Genomic DNA, 21,378 nt, shown 5'->3' with positions numbered 1-21,378 from the left:
CTATTTTTTTATTAATATTGCAAAAAATAAAAAGCGCAGAGGTGATCAAATACCACCAAAAGAAAGCTTTGTTTGTGGGAAAAAAAAGAACGTAAATTTTGTTTGGGTACAGCATTGCATGACCGCACAATTGTCAGTTAAAGTCGCGCAGTGCAGAGTTGAAAAAAAGTGGTCTGGTCATTAAGCAGGAAAATCCTCCGGTCTTAAAGTGGTTAAAGTGGCTGTAAACCTCAGACATGATATACACTGCTCAAAAAATAAATTAAAGGAACACTTTTTAATCAGAGTATAGCCTAATGTCAATTAAACTCCTGAGATATTGATCTGGTCAGTTAAGTAGCAGAGAGGGGTTGTTTCAGCTGCTTTGGTGTTAATAAAATTACCAACATGTGCACTAGATGGGCAACAATGAGACAACCTCCAAAACAGAAATAGTTTTACACATGGGGGCTAATGACATTTTTTCCCTACTCATCTCTTCTGACTGTTTTTCACTAGTTTTGCATTTGGCTTGGGTCAGTGTCACTACTGGTAGCATGAGGTGATACCTGGACCCTATAGAGGTTGCACAGGCAGTCCAACTCTTCCAGGATGGCACATTAAAACGTGCCATTGCCAGAAGGTTTGCTGTGTCTACCAGCACAGTCTCAAGAGCATGGAGGAGATTCCAGGAGACAGGCAGTTACTCTAGGAGAGCTGGACAGGGCCGTAGAAGGTCCTTAGCCCATCAGCAGAACCGGTATCTGCTTATTTTGTTCAAGGAGGATTAGGCTGTGCACTGCCAGAGCCCTACAAAATTACCTCCAGCAGGCCACTGGTATGAATGTCTCTGAATCAAAACAGACTTCATGAGGTTGGCCTGAGGGCCAACATCCTCTAGTGGGCCCTGTGCTCACTGCCTGCCACTATGGAGCTCTATTGGCATTTGCCATTGAAAACCAGAATTGCCAGGTCCACCACTGGAACCCTGTGCTTTTGACAGATAAGAACAGATGCACCCTGAGCACATGTGACAAACGTGAAAGGTTTTGGAGAAGCCGTGGAGAACGTTATGCTGCCTGTGACATTGTTCAGCATGACCGGTTTGGTACTGGGTCAGTGATGGTCTGGGGAGGCATATCCATGGAGGGATGCACAGACCTCTTTAGACTAGACAATGGCATCCTGACTGCCATTGGGAATCAGGATGAAATCCTTGGACCTATTGTCAGACCCTACGCTGGTGCAGTGGATCCTGGGTTCCTCCTGGTGCATGACAATGCCTGGCCTCATGTGGCGAGAGTATGCATCCAGTTCTTGCATGATGAAGGAATCAATACCATTTAGTGGCTCCCACGCTCGCCTGTCCTAAATCCAATAGAACACCTCTGGGACATATGTTTCAGTCCATCCGTCACCACCAGGTTGCACCTCAGTCTGTTTAGGAGCTCAGTGATGCCCTGGTCCTGATCTGGGAGGAAATACCCCAGGAGTCCAAGACACTATCTGTCGTCCAGTGTTAATTTCGTCGACTAAAACCGACTAAAACGTTTTCGTCGACTAACACAATTCAGATGACTAAAATACGACTAAAACTAAAATGGCATTTTAGTCTTAAGACTAAAATACGACTAAAACTAAACTGGCATTTTAGTCAAAAGACTATAACTAAAACTAAATTGAAATTTGCTGCCAAAAATTAACACTGGTGCATGCTCAAAGCATAAATAATAACATATTAGATTTTTCACTCCAGGACCAGCAGTAGTATATAATGAGTTTGGAAATTGTAGAGAAATGCTTAAATAATGCATTACAAATTACAATTGAACTACACCCATTTGATTATAGATGACTAAAATGAGTTTTAGTCGACTAAAATGTAGGGCGTTTTAGTCGACTAAAATATACTGGAGTTTTAGTCGACTGAATACGACTAAAACTAAAACACTTGCAGAAGACTAAAATAGGACTAAAACTAAAATGCCATTTTAGTCCTAAGACTAAGACTAAAACTAAATTGAAATTTGCTGCCAAAATTAACACTGCTGTCGTCTCAGTAGGAGCATGCCCCAATGTTGTTAGGCATGCATACAAGCATGTGGGGGCCATACAAACTACTGAGTACCATTTTGAGTTGCTGCAATAGAATTTCAGCAAAATGGACTAGCCTGCTGCATCATTTTTTTTCACTTGGCTTTTTGGAGTGTCGTTGAATGTAGCCCTCTGTAGGTTAATCATTTTCATCAAACAATGTGGCATCCATTTGTTTCTAACACATTACCCAGTCCATATCAGTATATGTACTTGTTTGTAATTAAGAGCACTAAGTGTCATTTCTCTCTGCTTCTTCATTCCTCTGCAATCACCATGAATTACTTCTGACAAGTTTTCCTGACACCAAGAGAAAAACAGTGACAAGGGAGGGAACAGCCAGTGATTGACAGCCTCAGCTCTAGTCCTGTGTGCCCATGGGGTCTAATTCCTCCAATCAGCTCTCAGAGCTCTCCACACTGAGCTCTGCAGAGTGTAACTTCAGCTCTCTGCACCCTTTTTTTCTGGACTCTCAGACAAGTTTTAAAAATTCAGCACTTTGTATCGTTGTAGAGAAGTGGAGATTGCAGATAGACAGGTACAACTTATGAAGGAGGATTTGTTTCATCTCTGCGTATCACCTGAGGTCAGTCACTTCACTGGGTATATGGAAGGGTTTACAACCACTTTAACTTTTGACTCAGCATGTAACTGTGCACAATACTGTAATATGTTTTTTTAAAAAGAGAGAAATAATGCTTTATTACTGAACAGATAAAACTTGGAAATAGGTGTTGTGATGTGAGTCACTTTGGTTGGGGGGCTTGTGGAACCCAGTTTTGCAACTGGGAGGTTGGGAGACTCAGTGTCCAGCTTCCCCAGCCCTTCTTATGTGTAAGTCACCCTGTGTCTATTAGGGGCACAGGGTGACCAAGAACCCCAGTTGGGTCTTGCACTAATCAGACTCCCTGTACAACCAGACTGGACTCAGCCTTTTGTGTTATCCCGGTTATCCTGGGTTCTATATGTGTGGTTTGTGTTGGGAGAGTGAGGGACTCTTTCACTTAGGACTATAATATTTCTGAACAATGTCCCTCAGGAAATATATAAAGATATATTGCAGATTGCTAGGATATTGAATAAAGTGTTTTCATAGACCCTTGCTAGTGGCGTGGGGGTTTGTTATTGTTGAATACCTGCATTCCATTGTTCTATTGTTCCTGTCTGCCTTGAGTAAGCTTATTATGGGATGTGTATGTTTGTGTGGATTGGCTAAGGGGGAGGGGTTGTCAGAGTGTATATTTTCTTTGTGCATGTGTTTCAATAAACAGTTTGATGCTGGTTTGACTCCAAAACTTGTACTGTCGAGTTCTTGGGGTAACTATAGCCAGATTGACGGATCCCGTGTTCCAGAGCTTAGGAAGTAGGTTCTTGGCGGAGATTTCCCATTTGGGGTGTCCGGATTCCGTCACAGGTGTTAAAACCTAGTGTTACACAACAACAAATGTTGACACTAATACAGTATATGTGATGAAAAAAGAAAATCACAATGGCTACTTTCAGGGTATTCATTATTCATGTTGTGTGCAATGCCAAACACAATGGAAAACATTTGCCACAGGATGCAATATAAGATAAGGCAGTAAAAGACAAGAAAATATCTGTGATCTACTAATTATTGGAAACATAAACTGAGACAGTGACAATATGGCTAATGCTTTTGATGGTGTGTTCTTCTGAAAATGACTGTTCCTTGGCTGCCGCATTATTCCAATTATTTTAATACTCTCTGCCATTGTCATTGCTGACCGCCACTGATAACTGACTGGCTACCTTGCTAATTTAATGGGTCCAATCATTTCTAAATCATTGGAATTACATTAATATGCAGATCAGAAGCTCAGCTTTCACTTGCTGTATCCTTATTCTGCACTGCACACTGAGTATAAAGTACTGGGGATAGGCCAGCTAATTAGCATTTCTTTAAAGAAAATGCAAGTCCCCGTATTACACTTATTGTAGTTTTGCCAGTCTCTATGCAAAGGTAAATTTTTGTTTCTACTGGTGTTCAGTGTGTGAAAAATATTTTGTTCTTTTTGGATGAAGGGTTAAAACCTTTGGAAGTTTAAGTGAGAGAAATTGCCCTCTTAAAGTCACGCTAAAAAGTCGCTCCTTCATGGGGCGACTTTCTGGTCGCGGTAGTGTGAACCGGTCGCGGTAGTGTGAACCGGTTCTTAGCCAGTTGCCCCCAAGAAAAGTATCCATATTGAAAGATTTACCTTGATCTGGGGACAGCTGTATAATGTTTGTTTTCTTTCAGCAGTAGAAATTAAGTGGTCATTCTAATTTAATGTACCTTGTTTGAAGAGCATGATATGAAGAAGGAAGGCCTCCCTTACACCTCTGACTCAAGCCCCCTGATAGAGTGAACAGGAGGCGCAGGACTGAAGGGTGGCAAGAGTGCCTATAGGTCTTGCTAGTAGCGAGGAAGAAATCTATGCCAGGCAGAGGAAGTCATCAGTGGTTCTTATTAGGAAAATAAAGTGGAAAAAAAAAACAATGCAATAATGTGCAAATCCAAGCAATAAATAATACACCATGTTGTCAAAAGTATTGGGACTCCTGTCTTTACATGCACATGAACTTTAATGGCATCCCAGTCTTAATCTATAGGGTTCAATATTGAGTTGGTCCACCCTTTGCAGCTATAGCAGCTTCAACTCTTCTGTGAAGGCTGTCCACAAGGTTTAGTAGTGTAGCGCTATTTAGATCACTCTTGGTGGCTACTGGGGTATGATGACGCCACCTGTGTAGTATTTAGGAGCAGAGTCTATATAATCTGTGTGATCAGGACAGGATTTATAGTAAGCGCCAGTGCCTCCACTGAATCAGGGCTTGTGATTAGCAAGTGAAATCCTAATTGAGAAAACATATCCATATAGACAGTAATCCACACAGCAGAGTGTTTAAATGTCCATGTATTGAAGAAATAACATTCAGTGAACCATACAACATAAGATATTCTCCTCAGGAACATGAAATCATTAGCAGTGTCTCAGTGAGGGGATGTTACAGCACTTACAGTCTCTGTTCTTTCAGCAGGACATTTCTGTGTCCCTCATGTCTCTCTTATCTCCAGTCTCACCCAGAAAACCTTGCTCTGCCCTTTTTGATGACCTCATCCTTCTTGCAGAGAAAGAAAGAAAACACAGCAGCCATATTGACAAATGTCAAAACAAACACTGCATAACAGGAATACACATTTGAAAGATGGGCAAAGAAATTATCACATCACTACATTCTCCTCCTGCTGAAAATCCTTCCGACCCGGCAAGGATATACACATAAAATAACAAGAAAAATTAACATTGTTGTCGCCTTCTGCAGACCACTTCTCCAGAAGCAATCTATTACATAGCTTAGCTGCAAAGAAAGCATGGTTAGTAACAAATAGGCATCATGCTAACCAGTCTAGAATGAGCTGCAATCATGTCCATCAGAACATGAGGTTGTACATAGTTCTGTACAGCATAGCAGGGTCTTCCCAAAGTGTCATAAGTAAACACCGGTGGAGGATATCGAACACAATCTCCTCTCCTCAACCTCTCAGGCATAAATCCAGAGAACTCTGGGACAGCATTAGTGGGGAAACTTGGTACTCCAACCATGCCTGGAACTGTAGGCACAACATTTTGGACTGTTGGTTCAAAAGCAGGAGTAGCTGGGTTCAAACCTCCCCTCTGAGGAAGGCCCCCATCAATACTAGGTGAAGGAACCTGTACAGGAGACTCTGGTGGAGGTGTAAACCAGTCATTGTCATCACTCTGGTCTCCACTGTTGCCACAAGGCACATCATTAGAATCTGTAGCAATGTCAGATTGTGGCTCCTCATCAACAGTAGCAACTTGTGGTACCGGAAGCAAATTATTCCTATGCCAGGCTTTGATCCGACCCTCAGGTCCTCGAATCCTGTATACTGGAATCCTAGGCAGTTTTTCCACAACTTCAAACAACTCATTTCTCCAGCGATCAGCTAACTTATGTTTGGCTGAAGGTCCCAAATTGCGGAGAAACACTTTATCACCAGGTTGTAAGTCTTTGTAACGAACTTTGGAATCAAAACGCCTTTTATTGGCAGCATTTAATTTCGCAGCATTTTCGTTAGCCATCCGAAAGGCCTCTTTCAAACTCTGTTTAAGTCATGCCACATACTGATAGTGATTCCTCTGTTCCACTCCATCAGTAGACACACCCAACTGAATGTCAATAGGGAGACGGGCTTCTCTCCCAAACATAAGAAAATAAGGAGAAAAGCCAGTGGATTCATGTCTGGTGCAATTGTAGGCATGTACCATAGCTCCAACATGTCGGCTCCAGGTCTGCTTAGCACCATTAGGGAGGGTACCCAACATGTTCAACAAGGTACGATTGAAACGTTCAGGGAGAGCATCACCCTCTGGATGATAAGGGGTGGTGCGGCTCTTGTTGATGTTAAGCAATGTTAACAGCTCTTTAATTAGGCGACTTTCAAAGTCCCGCCCCTGGTCAGAGTGAAGTCGATTTGGCAATCCATAGTGAACAAAAAACTTCTCCCACAGCACTTTGGCTACAGTTACTGCTTTCTGATCTTTGGTGGGATAGGCTTGAGCATAGCGAGTATAGTGATCAGTCACAATCAAAATATTTCCCACACCACTGCTGTCATTGTCAATACACAAAAAGTCCATGCACCTAAATCCATGGGACCAGAACTTTTCAAGTGTTTCATAGGAGCAGCTCGAGTAGGCAGAGTTTTCCGTTGCAGACATCTCACACAATGGCGGCAATAGTCCACAACAGCTTCCCTCATTCGTGGCCAAAAGAATCGGTCTTGGATTAATCCATAGGTTTTTTCAACTCCTAGATGCCCATGTTGATCATGTAAACTTCTCAAAACAGAGATTCTATAGACTTGAGGGAGCACTAGCTGTCTCCTTCCAGGATGATCATGAAACAAATGTACCCTGTATAAAAGTCCATCAATTATTTTGAGCTTCTCCCATTCCTTAAGATAGTAGGTACTCTGCTCAGGTAGGTATTTTCTCATGTAGGTAGGATCTTTCCGGAAAACAGACTCTCTGACATGTCTGATTATTGGATCTCTTTTTTGTAGAAGGATCATATCTTTCTTTTGCAGCTGGATGTTTTCTGGCACCCCTAAAGCAGTGGGGCAGCAATACATGTTTGGAATATACTCTTCACCAGCTCCCAGGGAATCAATAGCTCGTAGGTCAGAGAAAATAATATTGTCTCCTTGTACAGCAGCTGTAGTACAATATGGAGCCACAATAGGCCCAGGTACTTCCTCCCAGTCACTTTCTTCCAAGTTCATGGGTAATCCAGGGCGCCTAGAAAGAGCATCAGCCCCAATATTCTTGGGACCTGGCTTGTACTTGAGAGTGACTTGATAATTAGACTAAGCAGCAAGCCACCTATGACCAGTGGCATCTAGCTTAGCTGTAGTCAAAACATAAGTGAGGGGGTTGTTGTCGGTTCTCACCTCAAACTGAGTTCCATACAAGTAATCATGCAGCTTTTCAACAATAGCCCACTTCAGGGCAAGAAATTCCAGTTTATGAACAGGATAATTCTTTTCTGCTGGGCTTAGACTGTGGCTGATATAAGCAACAGGCCTTAGTCCTCCTGGGTACTCTTGATGTAAGACTCCTCCCAATCCATCATAGCTGGCATCCACATGCAGAATGTATAGCTTTTGTGGGTCTGCATAAGCCAACACTGGTGCTTCTGTAAGACTTTTCTTAAGCTGTAGAAAAGCTTCCTCACAAGCAGAAGTCCATCTCTCACTGAAATGAATTTTGCGGCTTGTGTCCATGCCAGGGGTTTCTTTAAGCAAGTCATTAAGAGGCCGAGCAGTCTTGGAATAGCCTCGACGATAATAGCCACAAAATCCCGAAAAGGACCTCAGTTCTGTCAGATTTGTGGGACGGGGCCAGGTTACCACAGCCTCCACCTTAGCGGGATCAGTTGCTACCCCTTCTGCAGATACGATGTGACCCACAAAGTTTACTGAAGAACGAGCAAACTTACATTTGTCCAGTGAAAGTTTCAGACCTTCCTTCCTCAAACGATCTAGCACTTTAAACAGTCTCTGGTCATGCTCCTCCAGAGTGGAGCCAAAGACAATTATGTCATCAAGGTAGACGATACATTGAGTGGGACAAAGGTCTCCCAGGGTCCGATCCATTAGACGTTGAAAGGTTGCAGGTGCACCACTAATGCCCTGAGGCATGCGAACAAACTGGAAAAACCCCAGGGGGCAAATAAAAGCCGTCTTTTCTTGATCTTCCTCACTCATTGGGACCTGGTAATAACCAGATCTTAAGTCCATTACTGTGAACCATTTACTGCCTTGCAGGGCATCAAGAGCTTCTTCAATGCGAGGTAGCGTGTACTGATCTGGGACTGTTTGCCGATTTAGAGTCCTGTAGTCAACACATATTCGCACTCCACCATTTTTCTTTCTGACTACCACTATTGGGGATGCATACGGGCTTTTAGACTCAGCAATGATGTTTTCATCTTTCATTTTGTGCAAGCACTCTCGAACATCATCCAGATCTTTAAGAGGTATGTGCCTGGATCTTTCTCTAAATGGGGTGCTATCTGTTAGGCAAATACTGTGCTGAATACTTTTTGCACACCCAACATCCATGTCATCGGTAGAGAAAACATCATTGTATTCCATTAGCTGCTCTCCTAGTGCCTGTGGGTGTTCTGCAGGACTATCAGCATCATTCAAGTGAAAGTCTAATTTGATTTCTTTCTCCTTGACTTTGGCAGTGTAGGAGCTAATGGTTTCCACTGGGTAACAATAGGCTACCTCTTTCCAGGCTGGTATTATAACTGGGTGTGTGGTAATGTTCCGGACAGTAACAACATCCATTCTTGGACATTTTACACGATAGTCTTTCCTTTCTGGTACTATCTCCCAGCCATTCTTTACAGCCTCTTTTGTATCAGTCTCTAGCAAAAAGAAACTACCATTTGAACTTGGTGAAATTTCCACATAAACCCGCAACACTCTCACTCCCCCTGCTGGAAGCTCTATGGGACGCCATGGATTTCCCACACACCCTCCAGGAAGATCAGGAGCAAAAGTTTGGCAGATATTTTGAAGTTCTGGAGCAACAGGCAGTGAAGGTAGGTGAGTTCCCCGTTGAGGCTGAAGAAACCGTATGAAAGCAGCCTCAACAGCTTCAACATTGGAACCCACAATCATAGGAGCATACTCATTACCCCCAGGTGGAGGGCTCACATAAGCAATAACTTTAAGTGGGGGATCCTCCTCAGCTATCACACCAGGAATGCGAAGCTCAACTTCTAGGCAACCATCCATAAAAACAGGATTTTCTCCCACATCATAAACAGGCAAAGTGTCCACAGGTTGCAAAGGGAGGTGGTTTAAGTGTTGCTGATAGAAGGTCCTGTATATGATCGTCAGCTGGGAACCAGTATCAAACAGAGCAGTAGTGGGTATATCATTAACAAACAAATTGAAAGTACATCTGCGGCCTACCCCAGGTAGCTTGGTAAACGTTTGTTTTCTTGATCTTCCCTGTTTTCTTTGGTACATATGTCCAGCTTTACTGTGAATTTCAGAACTGTCAGCAAGCAGTAGACACTGACGAACTGTGTGGCTAGCTTGTCCACAGCAAAAACATTTAATGTGGAAGAGAGGCTTATCGCTGGAGGTTTTATCAGCAGATAGAGCTCTAGGCTGTGAGAGTCTACTCACTTCTTTGTTCTTAGCAACAGTCTCATTTGTGGGCTCCACCCCAGCATTCTGTTTAACTTTGCTCTTGGAAGGGGTACTAAAAAGAATATCAGACTCCTGTCTCTTTACTTCAGTCATAGTTTCAGTGAAAGTAAAGTTCCTCTCTCTCAAAACAACTCTTAGAACTGGTGATATTGGGTGATGTGGCAGTAACCCCTTTATTATTTGAGCAGTCCTTAATCTGTCAACATCTGTAGGAGAGATGACCTTGTCAGTGAGCAATCTCCCCAGTAGTACTTCTAGCCTCCTCACGAACTCAGAAACATCCTCTCCCTCTTTATGCTTTGTCTGTTTAAAGTCAGCAAGCATCTGATCAGGGTCACGGTGCAGTCCATAAGCATCTGTCAAAATATCAATATATTCTTGAGCACTGGTACTCACATGAGTCTCCTTGTAAGCTCTGATGATAATGGATGCTGGTGGTCTTAAACTTTCCATGATGCGCTGTTTTTTTCCTCTGAGCAGGTCCATTCCTCTATCACTTGCTGTGCAAAATCTCTCCACACCTCAAAGCTTTCTTCAACAGTGGGGACAGGTAGCACTCCTGAAAAAGCCTTTAATTTGCGATAAGAATCAGCATGTAAATTCTGGGCAATGACTTCAGTGACTTCTAGCAGCAGATGCTCAATATCTGTTTCCTGCTTAACAGCCGTAGCAGTCAACATTACAGTTTCTCCTGATGAAGCAGTTGTATTCAATGGTTCACACTTATCAGGCAGGGCTGGTAACTTCCGCCTTACTGGAGGTGAACTTATCCATATAGACAGTAATCCACACAGCAGAGTGTTTAAATGTCCATGTATTGAAGAAATAACATTCAGTGAACCATACAACATAAGATATTCTCCTCAGGAACATGAAATCATTAGCAGTGTCTCTGTGTGTCTCAGTGAGGGGATGTTACAGCACTTACAGTCTCTGTTCTTTCAGCAGGACATTTCTGTGTCCCTCATGTCTCTCTTATCTCCAGTCTCACCCATAAAACCTTGCTCTGCCCTTTTTGATGACCTCATCCTTCTTGCAGAGAAAGAAAGAAAACACAGCAGCCATATTGACAAATGGCAAAACAAACACTGCATAACAGGAATACGCATTTGAAAGATGGGCAAAGAAATTATCACATCACTACAGGAGTATGTCTATGGGAATGTTTGACCATTCTTCCAGAAGCGCATTTGTGAGGTCAGGCACTGTTGTTGGATGAGAAGGCCTGGCTCGCAGTCTCTGCTCTAAAGCTATAGCTGTGGGAACAATATTCGGTGTCTGCAGCAGTTTATTTATTTTGTTTAGTTTATCACATAATAGGAGTGATAGTGTGTGGGAGTACACCATTTATATACATCAGTGGCTCTAATGTAGCAGGTGAGCTGAATAACAGCTGATGAGCAGTTGGCAGGAGCAGGCTGGTACTGGCTACACCAGACAGGCAAAGTATAGACTGATAACAGGCAGGAAGTGGACAGACACAGATGAGTGGCAGGCAGGTGCTAACAGCAGCAGGAGTGATAGCGGAGTCAGGCAAGCTGGGTCACAGGCAGACAGATCTGGTACAGATGTGTTGGCAGGGGCGTGGTCAGGGTGCATGCCAGGGTTGGTAGCAGATCAGCAGGATAGCAGTAATAGGAGCACACAGTAGTAGAGGTCAGAAGATAAGCCTAAGTCAGTGCAGGCAGAGTTCAAGGAGAAGTCGAGGCAGTCCAGGTCGGTAACTGGAATCAAATGCAGAATCACATGGTCTCAGGACAAACAAAACACTGTAGGCAAGACAGCACTGAACCTGAGTACTGGCCCAGATTAAATAGCCCATTTAAGGCCATCATCTGTCATTGAATGCGTGTGGGCACGTGAATGTGTGTGAAGAGCCATGAACTAATCTGCGGAATGGCAAAGGAATCCACCCAAAGGAGCCATCTTGTCTGCTGGCATGTCCTTCCTGAACATCTAGCAATTAAAACATGTCTTAGGGTACAATCCTTCCTCACTTTAGGTTTTGCCTAAAGATACACTTCATTCTATTTTGCTCCTGTTGTTTCTTTGCTGTCGATGTTTGCCACATTGCTGATTTTCAAATGTGAACTCCAGGCAGTTATGAAAGCAGTTTAAATATGAACTGAACTGTGAAGTGGAGCCCAAAAAGAGCAAAAAGAGGGCCAAAAACTAGTATTTCCTGTAGTCCCCGTGCAGCTAATCTTTTCCCCATCCTTACCTGATGACTGGTGAGGTAATGATTAAGAAGCAGCAGGAGAGATTAAGAAAATCACAAATTTACAGAATGTATGAAATAAAGGCAGGAAAATTCTTGAACTGCAAGTCTTTGGGTACAGCTTCCTCTACAGCATTGAGTGAGCAGCAAAATATTGAAAAGTGGTACCAAATACTACTCCAAATCTTAAAAAATTAAAGTCATAGGCAATGCCTCATATCACATGTGTCAAACACAAGGTCCATGGGCTGAATCCAGCCCTCCAAGCCATTTCATACAGCCCTTGCACCCAGGGGAAGGGGTGGAAGTGAGAGGTAATAGCCTGTGAAAGAGAGCTGATTCCTGCACACTGTGCATAGCACATTCCTAAACCCTACACTCAGTATGTAGCGCTCTCCTCAATACTGCACTTTGTACACAGCACACTCCTGAACTCTGTACCTAGCGCACACCTGGACTCTGCACTCTGTACGTAGCACACCCCTGGACTCTGCACTCTGTAGGTAGAGCATCCCTGAGCTCCGCACATACTGCACTCATGGTATTTATAATGCTTTAAGATCCTCCCACTGTTAGCAATTTGGCCACACCCATAGTTTGATGCGGTTCAGTGGGGGGAGTGGTTGAGTTCCTGCACCTATTTTCTGAGAAAAAAGCCCTACATAAATGTATATAGTCTTACAGATACAAACGGCCCTTTGAGGACAACCATAATGCTTGTGCGGCCCTCAATGAAATTGAGTTTGACACTCTGACTTATATCATCCTGTAGATATACATATAATTGGCTTTAGGTTTAGGGGTGACAGGAATTTACTGCTACTTTTTCTCTTTTATTTAGAGGGTCACATCAGAACTCCTGCATAACAATGCGGTACTTTTACAATGTAAGCATAAAGGGTATATAAGATAGTATTGGCTACAACAGACAGAAAAATTATTCACGACTAAGCTCCTGTGATGGAGCCAAAAGCATCAGGGCGCGGCCTGGATGGAGCTGGGCTAAGGCAGCTTTTACTGTAAAGATCGCCAGGTCTTGTTGGTGTGTGGCGATCGGGATTTTTTTTCTTGTGTACTGAATGTGTTTTTATAAAGGGCTAAAGGCCAAGGTAAAGAGAGGGAAGTAACTAAGGTAAGAGAAGGGGAGTTATATATAAAGGAGTTAGTAGGATAGCGGAAGGGACAAAAAAAGGGATGACAGAGAGGATAACCACAGGGGTTTGCTCCAGGAAATGACAAGATACCAGATGAGGTTATTAGTATTGTAAGTATTCAGTAGATGGTCAGAACTGTCCCCAGTAGTACTATATGGCCGTATAAGTTTCAGTTTTTTCTTTAGGGTGGAAGTGGTACTGTGCGTTTCCACAGACTTGGTTTACTTTGTTTACCCTCGTTGCATTTAGGCCTGCATTTAGGCCTGGTAAAGACCTGCAATAATGTTTTGAAGAGGTGTTAGGTTTAGCAAGACCGCAGCATTATCAAAGAGGGATATATTGTAAGTTGTTGTATTATATGTAGAATCTGCTCCCAAAACAGGAAGAGGGAAGGGTAATCCCAGAACACATGTAACAGTGTACCCTTTGGAACTTGGGAATATTTTAACAAAGGTGACCGGGGTCCTGTACCAATGCAATATTAGCTTATAGTTAAGCTGAGATACCAGTTTAAGAGAGAGCTCGGTTTGGGCAGGGATAGAAGAAAATGAGTGACTTGTTGGATTTTCCACATTCCCAAATATGGAGTCATGGGATCTCAGTGTTCATCTTTAATGTTCTTACAAACTATCAGAGCTCAGGAGTTTAGAGGCTTGAAGGAGCCTGCAAGCAGCCCAGGATTTTAACAATATATTTGTGAATCCTGGGGAAAAATCTGGGTGGCCAATGATAGTTATTATGAGGGAGGAGAAACTCTGCAGGTCCAGTAGTTTGTTATAATAGTCCATTTCACCCAAAGTTGGGCCAATCAATAGGTGAGAACAAAGGTCATGGGTCGACTTTGTACCTACCCAGGGAATCCCAGTCAGGGGAGATGGGAAAAAAAATTGTTATAGGGACATCCTACTGCTACTTTTTCAAGAGAAATTTGAGGCAGAAAATAGATCTTTTGGGGGTACTGCTTAGGCAAAGTTAACATTGCTGGATGTTCCTACAGAATAGCAAATCTTCACTTTTTTGAGTTCAGGTCAACTCTAAATATGTTATAAATAATTAAATATCATTATATGTATTTTAAATGCACTTTACATAATTTGTCTTGTTATTAATATCTTGTAATCCAGTGCCAAGTAGAAGGGAGGATTTGTACACTGCTGTATGCATATGTATCTAGGTGCTGGGCTGCAGCAATATGGAGAAGGAGATGTTGCCTTTTATTCTTTTCTCCCTCTACTGAGAAAATTATGGTAGGCTGCACCCTTCTTCACTGGCCAGCAGGGGGATTGCTAATGTCAAGCAAGCCCATAGACTTCTATACAGAGCACTGAGAATCCTGGAAATTGTTGTTTGAGACAACAGTTATATAATAGGTTATAGGGGCAGTTGATTCCTTACATTACAGATCCCAATAGGCACAGTGTAGTGGAGGGGTAAAAGATGATTTTTCAATAAACTTCAATGGACAGTTCCTCATTTTGGCAACAAGGGAGTTAGAGAGAGAGCACCTCTGTCTGAATATTCACCTGCCTGTGGGAGAACATACCAGTGGAGAGCCAAGCCTGAGACTGGGAGTGAGGCCAACCAGGGGCAGCGTAGCACTGCCCACATCAATGCAGCTGCACTGCTGCTGAAGGGAGACTGGAAAGTCCACTCAGCCTCTGCTTCCCTCCTCTAATCACCAGAGGCTTTTGGAGAGAGCCTACTGTGGATACTGCTAGCAGGGACTGAGCCACTGAGAGCAGGACACCAAGAGTAGCCAATCTATATTGCACAATATACCACACTTATTCCAAACCTAGACTGCACCTATAATAACCCTATGCACCAATGCTCTTAAAGGGCACTAGAGTAAGCTGGCAGAAGAATGTCTCAAAGGACTGCCCTTAGAAATGATCCTGCAGACCCCCTTTGTTCCCTTGCCCCCTTCACTCCCCATCCTCATTTTCATTTCGACAGGACATACCCAGTCAGTTTAGGACTAGCATCGCTGCCAAAAATGCGCTTTAGCAGAATGGTTCCAGCACTCGGTAGATAAAACTTTACTACTGCTCACTGTTGCACTTGAGATGGCCTTGCTACTGTTTATGCTGATCTGGATGCCAAATGTCATCTAATGCCTAATCATTCTAGTAATCATGTTGTATGCTAAAATGTGTTATTACTGTTGTTAATCCATTTTATGATTGCTTAAGTACCAACCATATTGGGTGAAAATATATTTAGTTTGCCTTTAATGCCTGGTTTGAGGCCTGTTTTCTTTGATATAGCACTACTACTGAGTACTAAGCGTTACGTTCAGTGATTTCCTGTGATGTTGTATGTTTGTACACTCAACCTGGTGTGTTAGAGGGGCTGATGTTTTTTTGGTAAAAGGTCAAGGCAAAGGACAGAGGACCTGTTCTAATCAGCTGCACGAATGGGGGTAATGCTACACATTTGAGCTGATAAGGAATTTGATTGCACATTTATATAAAATCATGTCACGCTGAAAATATAATAATTGTAAATATCTAAAGATATAGGGTTTGCCTTTTCATTGTTTTCACAACTTGGTTACAATGGCCTTTAATCAGTTATTTAGGCTAGTATATGTTTGCTATTAGTTGGCATACATCTTGAAGAGTTTGTGGTGTGCAAGTCGTATGGTATTTCAAAGAACTGAAACTCCCTCCCACCATCCGTATTTGAAAGCATCTGTCATTTCATCCTGTATCGAAAGTAATAGCAGAAGAAGCTCATAAACCATAACATCCCATAACTAATGCAATCGTAGAAACATTTGTTTGTATTACAGAGATGTGAAAAGAAAAATCAATTGCTTATTTTGCATTATAGCACTTTTGAATCTTTATTATCATATATCTTATGCATAAGTTACGATTTATATGTTGGACTGGCTAAAAGTTCACGCTCAGTATTTACTTTTGGTATGTTGATATTTTTGCATCTTTCTGATTTATTTTTCTGTAATTTGTTGATTTTAGGAAGATTTGGAAAATCCTCTGCCAATACATTCTAAACCAACAATTAGCCATGGAGACTTGACTGCAGTATATGTAATGGAAGTGCAGAAGACATTGGTTCTGTTTCTTGGAACTGGAAATGGGCAGTTGCTTAAGGTCAATCATATTAGTTCACAGTTACTATAAATATAACATTAAAGTTTATCTAAAGCCATTGCTCATTTTTTTTTTTTATTCGATGAAGTGTAAAAGTGCTCAAGCTTTTGCTTAATTTTTACAGCACAAAGCAGCACAAAAGTAGCACTAAAAAAGACACTTGAGTTTTTATTTGTGCTAGTTGTAAGGGGGGGGGGGGGGCAACGTCACTGGGCTAGAGAGGATTTGCTCCTTTTGTTTGTCCTGGTGCCACGTTGTCTCCTTTGGGACAGGAAGTAAAGGAAAATCTCCCCAATGGGATACAGGTGGGAAAAAAAGAACTTAAAATGAAGCTTAACCTGCTTATGTTTTGTCTTGCCTAATCCGTGCACCCCCATCAACATGCTAATTACATTTCTAATAAAACCTGTTTTCATTACATACCTTATTTTAGATCTAGTGACATTGACACTGGAACTCTGTGCTTCTCTGTGCACTGCAGGCAGATTGTATCTGGTGGGAGGGGCAGGCAGAGGTCTGTACACCTTCCTTGAAACATCACAGTGCCCTTTTTCAGTATTTCTTTCAAGCACCCTCAGCCCTGATGCAAACAATGGGTTGCCTATTGGTAATGGTTATGCAAATGAATATCAAAATGCCTTGATGGCTGGACGGCAGTCTGGAAAAGTGGGCATCCCTGTGCAGGCTGCATTTTCATGCAGACTTCCCTAAATAAAGCCCATATGTGATGCTGAACCTCCATGATTGAGAGAACAGAAATCTAATGAATGAAATAGGTGAACCAGGGTCTGGATAGGAAAGGACTACATGTGACAGATGCAACTGTCAACCAAATTGTCAATCCTTCAAATGGCTGTTGCCATAGTTGTTCACATGTGCAGCATCATGGCAACTGCAGATCAAACAGAGGCTAAGATGGTCCGATCCTTGGCTGTAAAGGATAGGAGGATCTAGTTGTGCTTTAAAAATTTAAAACATTTCCTATTTTCGTATTGCCATTGTGGGAACAAAAACAAGGGCACACATATCATAGGGGAAACAGAAACAGAGGGACACATAACACAGTGCTTCAGTTTCTGGTTTTCCAGTGGCAAAACACCAGTAGGCCACAGTGCAGCGCCTGCAAACTAATGCCCCGTACACACGTGCAGATTATCTGCAGACTTTTGTCTGCAGACTTACCTTTTCTATGTAGTGCAAGGGCCTGCCGGATTGCATACAAATTGAAAGTGTTTAGGTTTGACCTCATATTATATGGTTTTGGTAAGTCTGCAGACAAAAGTCTGCAGATAATCTGCACGTGTGTATGGGGCATAAGTCTGCCCTTCACCACACACACTGCTCTTGTTGCAACCTCACTTCCCTGCTTACCACATCTCCCTTTCACAAATCCCTCTCAAAATGAGGCCTGACCCGCATATTCATCTCCTCACAGACTCCCCTTCCTCTGCCCACTGCAGTGCTAGAGCCTGGCCCCCTCATAACCAACAAGTGGTGGCAGCTCTTCTGTGGACTGCTGCCGGTCCCTCAACATACACAGACACTGTAGTGTGCACTAGTTACGGCCTCAACAGCTGCGGCTCAGAGCCAGGGCCTTCACTGCAGTACATCCTGTGTACTGTGTATCCCCCTCCTCCCAGTACACAGGGAGCTGCTGAGGTCCCTGGCTTTGAGAAGCAGACAGTAAGCCTAGGACCAGGGCTCTTCATCCCCCTGATCTGGCACTGCTCAGAGCCTACCTCAGTGCTGCAGACAGAGACATTCCTCCCTGCCCCATGCTGCTGAAGCGTTGGTTAGGAGTTTTATGTGCTAGATGCTGTTTAGTTGCCATTCAGGGAACTTGCGGATAGAAGCACAGTGTCACTACTTCAGCAACCTAAAAGCTCAGAGCACATGGATCTCCTATCCAACACAATGCATACCTTCTCACTCCTAACCACCTAAACACCCTTCCCCTGCAAAAGCACCTGTCACCAGAACAAGTGACCCCATTCAAAGACTTTTCCTCTATTCATGTTACTGTGGCAAATAAACATTTTGGATTTTCCCTCACCTTCAGTCCTAGTGGCAATGGGACGAGTTCACTAGGACAAATAGAGTGGGTGAATTTCCCTGGTGGGAGCATAGTTAGAAATTAAAACCTAACAAATCTTCTAACCTTTACACACTTCATCATAAGAGCTGTGAAAATGTGGAATAGACTCCCTCCAGAGGTGGTTCTGGCCAGCTCACTAGATTGCTTTAAAAAAGGCCTGGATTCTTTCCTAGGTGTACATAATATAAATATAAATGGGTACTAACATTTATAAGTAAAGTTGATCCAGGGAATATCCGATTGCCGCTCGGGGGATCAGGAAGGACTTTTTTTCCCCTGCTGTAGCAAATTGGATCATGCTTTGCTGGGGTTTTTTCAACTTCCTCTGGATCAACTGCAGGTATAGGATTGTGTATATGGGATTGCATAGTTGACTAACTATGTAACAATGTAACTTCATCTACAGTAAAAAATTACTTTAGATATACTTTAAAAAAAAAAAGATATTCATAAATGTTGGTGGATAATTTTATTACCCATACACTGTATGATTCTTTTTACAGCCAGTTATAAATAGTACATGCAGCAGTTGTCAATCCATTAATGTGTATGAGCCACAAGAATACAACTGTACAAAATAAATGCTTCTGAAAGCTATGGTTCAACACACACACGACACATCATACACCACACTTGACACAAACACATGCCAATGTACATGTGACAATGTGCCATCACATGCCTGGCGAAGGGTCCTGCGCAGCTCTGAAACATTGTACTTTGTCCTTTGTGATGTGATCATTCTTCAATAAAACTTTCAGATGACATTTGATGATATGTGGTGTGCTGGCAAATATGTACATTGACCTGTGGTGTCTCCAGTGTAGCACCCTCTTAGACAGGTTGTTAGTCGGTAGGAAAATGTAGTTTATGGCTAGGTGGTAGTTATCCCAGTTTTTGATTTGTGTAGTTGTGTACTGGGTTTCTCCCTAAGCTCAAGCCATGGGGGAATTATGGGGGAAGGTTAAAGAAATTTGGGGAAGGCCATGTGCTCACCCACTTGCCTCAGGCTAAGGCCTGAGGAGCTGCTGTTGGGCTGTTCATGATGCTAGGCCCAGAGGCCTCACTGAGGCCTAGCTTGCCTTTTTGGAGCACAAGTCTACACATCTAGCCCAGGAGAGTCACCAGCTGGTAAAGCTGCATCTCTGAATGTTTTGCCATTGGTTTTCTTGCTGTTCATCAGGATCCTGGCTGTGGCAGAGCCTAGGAGCCCTAAATGTAACTATGGAAGCACCCCTGGGACTTCACCCTTTAAGGATCCTGCCCACTTTTACTTCACTAGAATGCATCTAAAAGTTGAGTCTGTTTGCAGATCTGGGTGACGTTGTGATGTTGCTGAGGGAGATAAGAACCAATGTAGTGTTATGGGGTTAACTACTCCCGAATCTGGTCTTTCCCTTCCAGGCTCAGGGGACCGGGTGCTCTATATTCTCAGGACAGTGAAGTTAGTGTCCTCTTCTTTAAATCTGTATTTATCAGAGTATCCCACGCCGTACATCCCTCCTCAGTTATACATTTATTCCACATTAAACTTTAAAAAAGACAACCCCTTAGACTGGTCACTGAGTCAGTGTATGTGTGTGATGGCGGGCTCTGCACAATCTGGAGAAAAATTCTGATTGTCGTCATCATCTTTGTGATTGTACTTTTGTCATTTTTTGTCAGCATCAGTCATTGGCCCTTATGGGGGTACTGATACACCAGTCTCCAGCTGACTGTTGCTACCGTACCCATTACTTCTGAGCCCATTTCAGGTATGTGTGCAATGGGAATATTGACGTTACAAACCCAAAACATACACCATACACCACATTCCACACGCACACTTCATACCACATACCAAACACCAACATACACACTACATCTGATGATGCTGTTGACTTACTGATATAAAATATTTATTTTTTTAATTGTAATTATGCTCAAATTCAGGTTATTTTGGATTCAAACTATATAGCAAGCTGTCCACAAGTTTTACATGAATTTGAGGCTGAAGATGCAGTCTTCAAAACAATGCTCGTGGATCCTGTTGACAATAATTACCTGTATGTAGCCACAGTTAATGAGGTTGGTATTTTCTACTTGCTACAGTAATATCATAAACATATCATAAACGGTTTTGCATGTTACTTCTAAGCTTTTGAGGCAAAAATGTTTCAAGAGCCCAGGCTTTTATTACAGTGTAAAGAAAATTGCACCTTTAACTGATCATTAATTTAACCTTCACACAGCACATCTGATACTGTGTGTGTGTATATTTATGTAGGGAGACTTCTGGTAAAATTATTGAGTCAATCATACAAGCAGGAAATTATTTTTCTGGGGTGTGTTCAGTACACATTCTGTACAGAACAACTCCAGGTAGCCATATTGTATTGCATTTTCAAAAAATTAAAGCAGCTGCAGATTGAAAAGGAAAGGTCATTTTTAATTACATTCAATTACAATATGACTTGTGTCGCAATTGTACACACTATCTTATTTCTTCTTTATTTGCTATTTTTTTCCCCATGAAAGTGGAGTTACCATTTAGGAATGCTTTCTGAAATAAAAATGTTAATAACTTATTTTTATCAATTAACAAAATAGAAGGAAAATTCAAATCAAATCAAATCAATATTTGGTGTGACCACCATTCAGCCTTCAAAACAGCATCAATTCTTCTAGGTACACTTGCACACAGGTATTGAAGGAACTTGGCAGGTAGGTTGTTAAAAACATCTTGGAGAAATAACCATAGATCTCGTCTTGTGCCTCCTGCTACAGCCAAATATTTCATGTTTTGACTCATTCCAGAACACCTCCTGCCATTGTTCTGCACCCCAGTTCCAATGTTTTCATGCAAAAGTCATGGATACAAGGCTAAGCGACTCAACAATGCATGAAAATATAGGAACTGGGGTGCAGACAATGGCAGCAGGTGCTCTGGACTGATTAGTCAAATTTTGAAATATTTGGCT

General features: G+C 42.4%; 1 protein-coding gene across 1 annotated transcript in view; it reads left to right on the top strand.

Moving 5' to 3' along the window:
• LOC309553361 (plexin-C1-like) overlaps window positions 1-21,378 on the top strand; it is a 201,429-nt gene that overhangs the window by 15,363 nt on the left and 164,688 nt on the right. The window contains exons 2-3 of the mRNA XM_082254465.1: window positions 16,189-16,323; window positions 20,351-20,485. Of these exons, the coding sequence (XP_082110591.1) occupies window positions 16,189-16,323; window positions 20,351-20,485 (270 nt within the window). The remainder of the gene's footprint in view (window positions 1-16,188; window positions 16,324-20,350; window positions 20,486-21,378) is intronic.

Source organism: Pelophylax lessonae (assembly GCF_965119305.1).
Source record: "Pelophylax lessonae genome assembly, chromosome: 4".
Taxonomy (NCBI): Eukaryota; Metazoa; Chordata; class Amphibia; order Anura; family Ranidae; genus Pelophylax; species Pelophylax lessonae.
The sequence above is the reverse complement of the archived record's forward strand: the minus strand, read 5'-3'. Positions and strand labels throughout refer to the sequence as shown.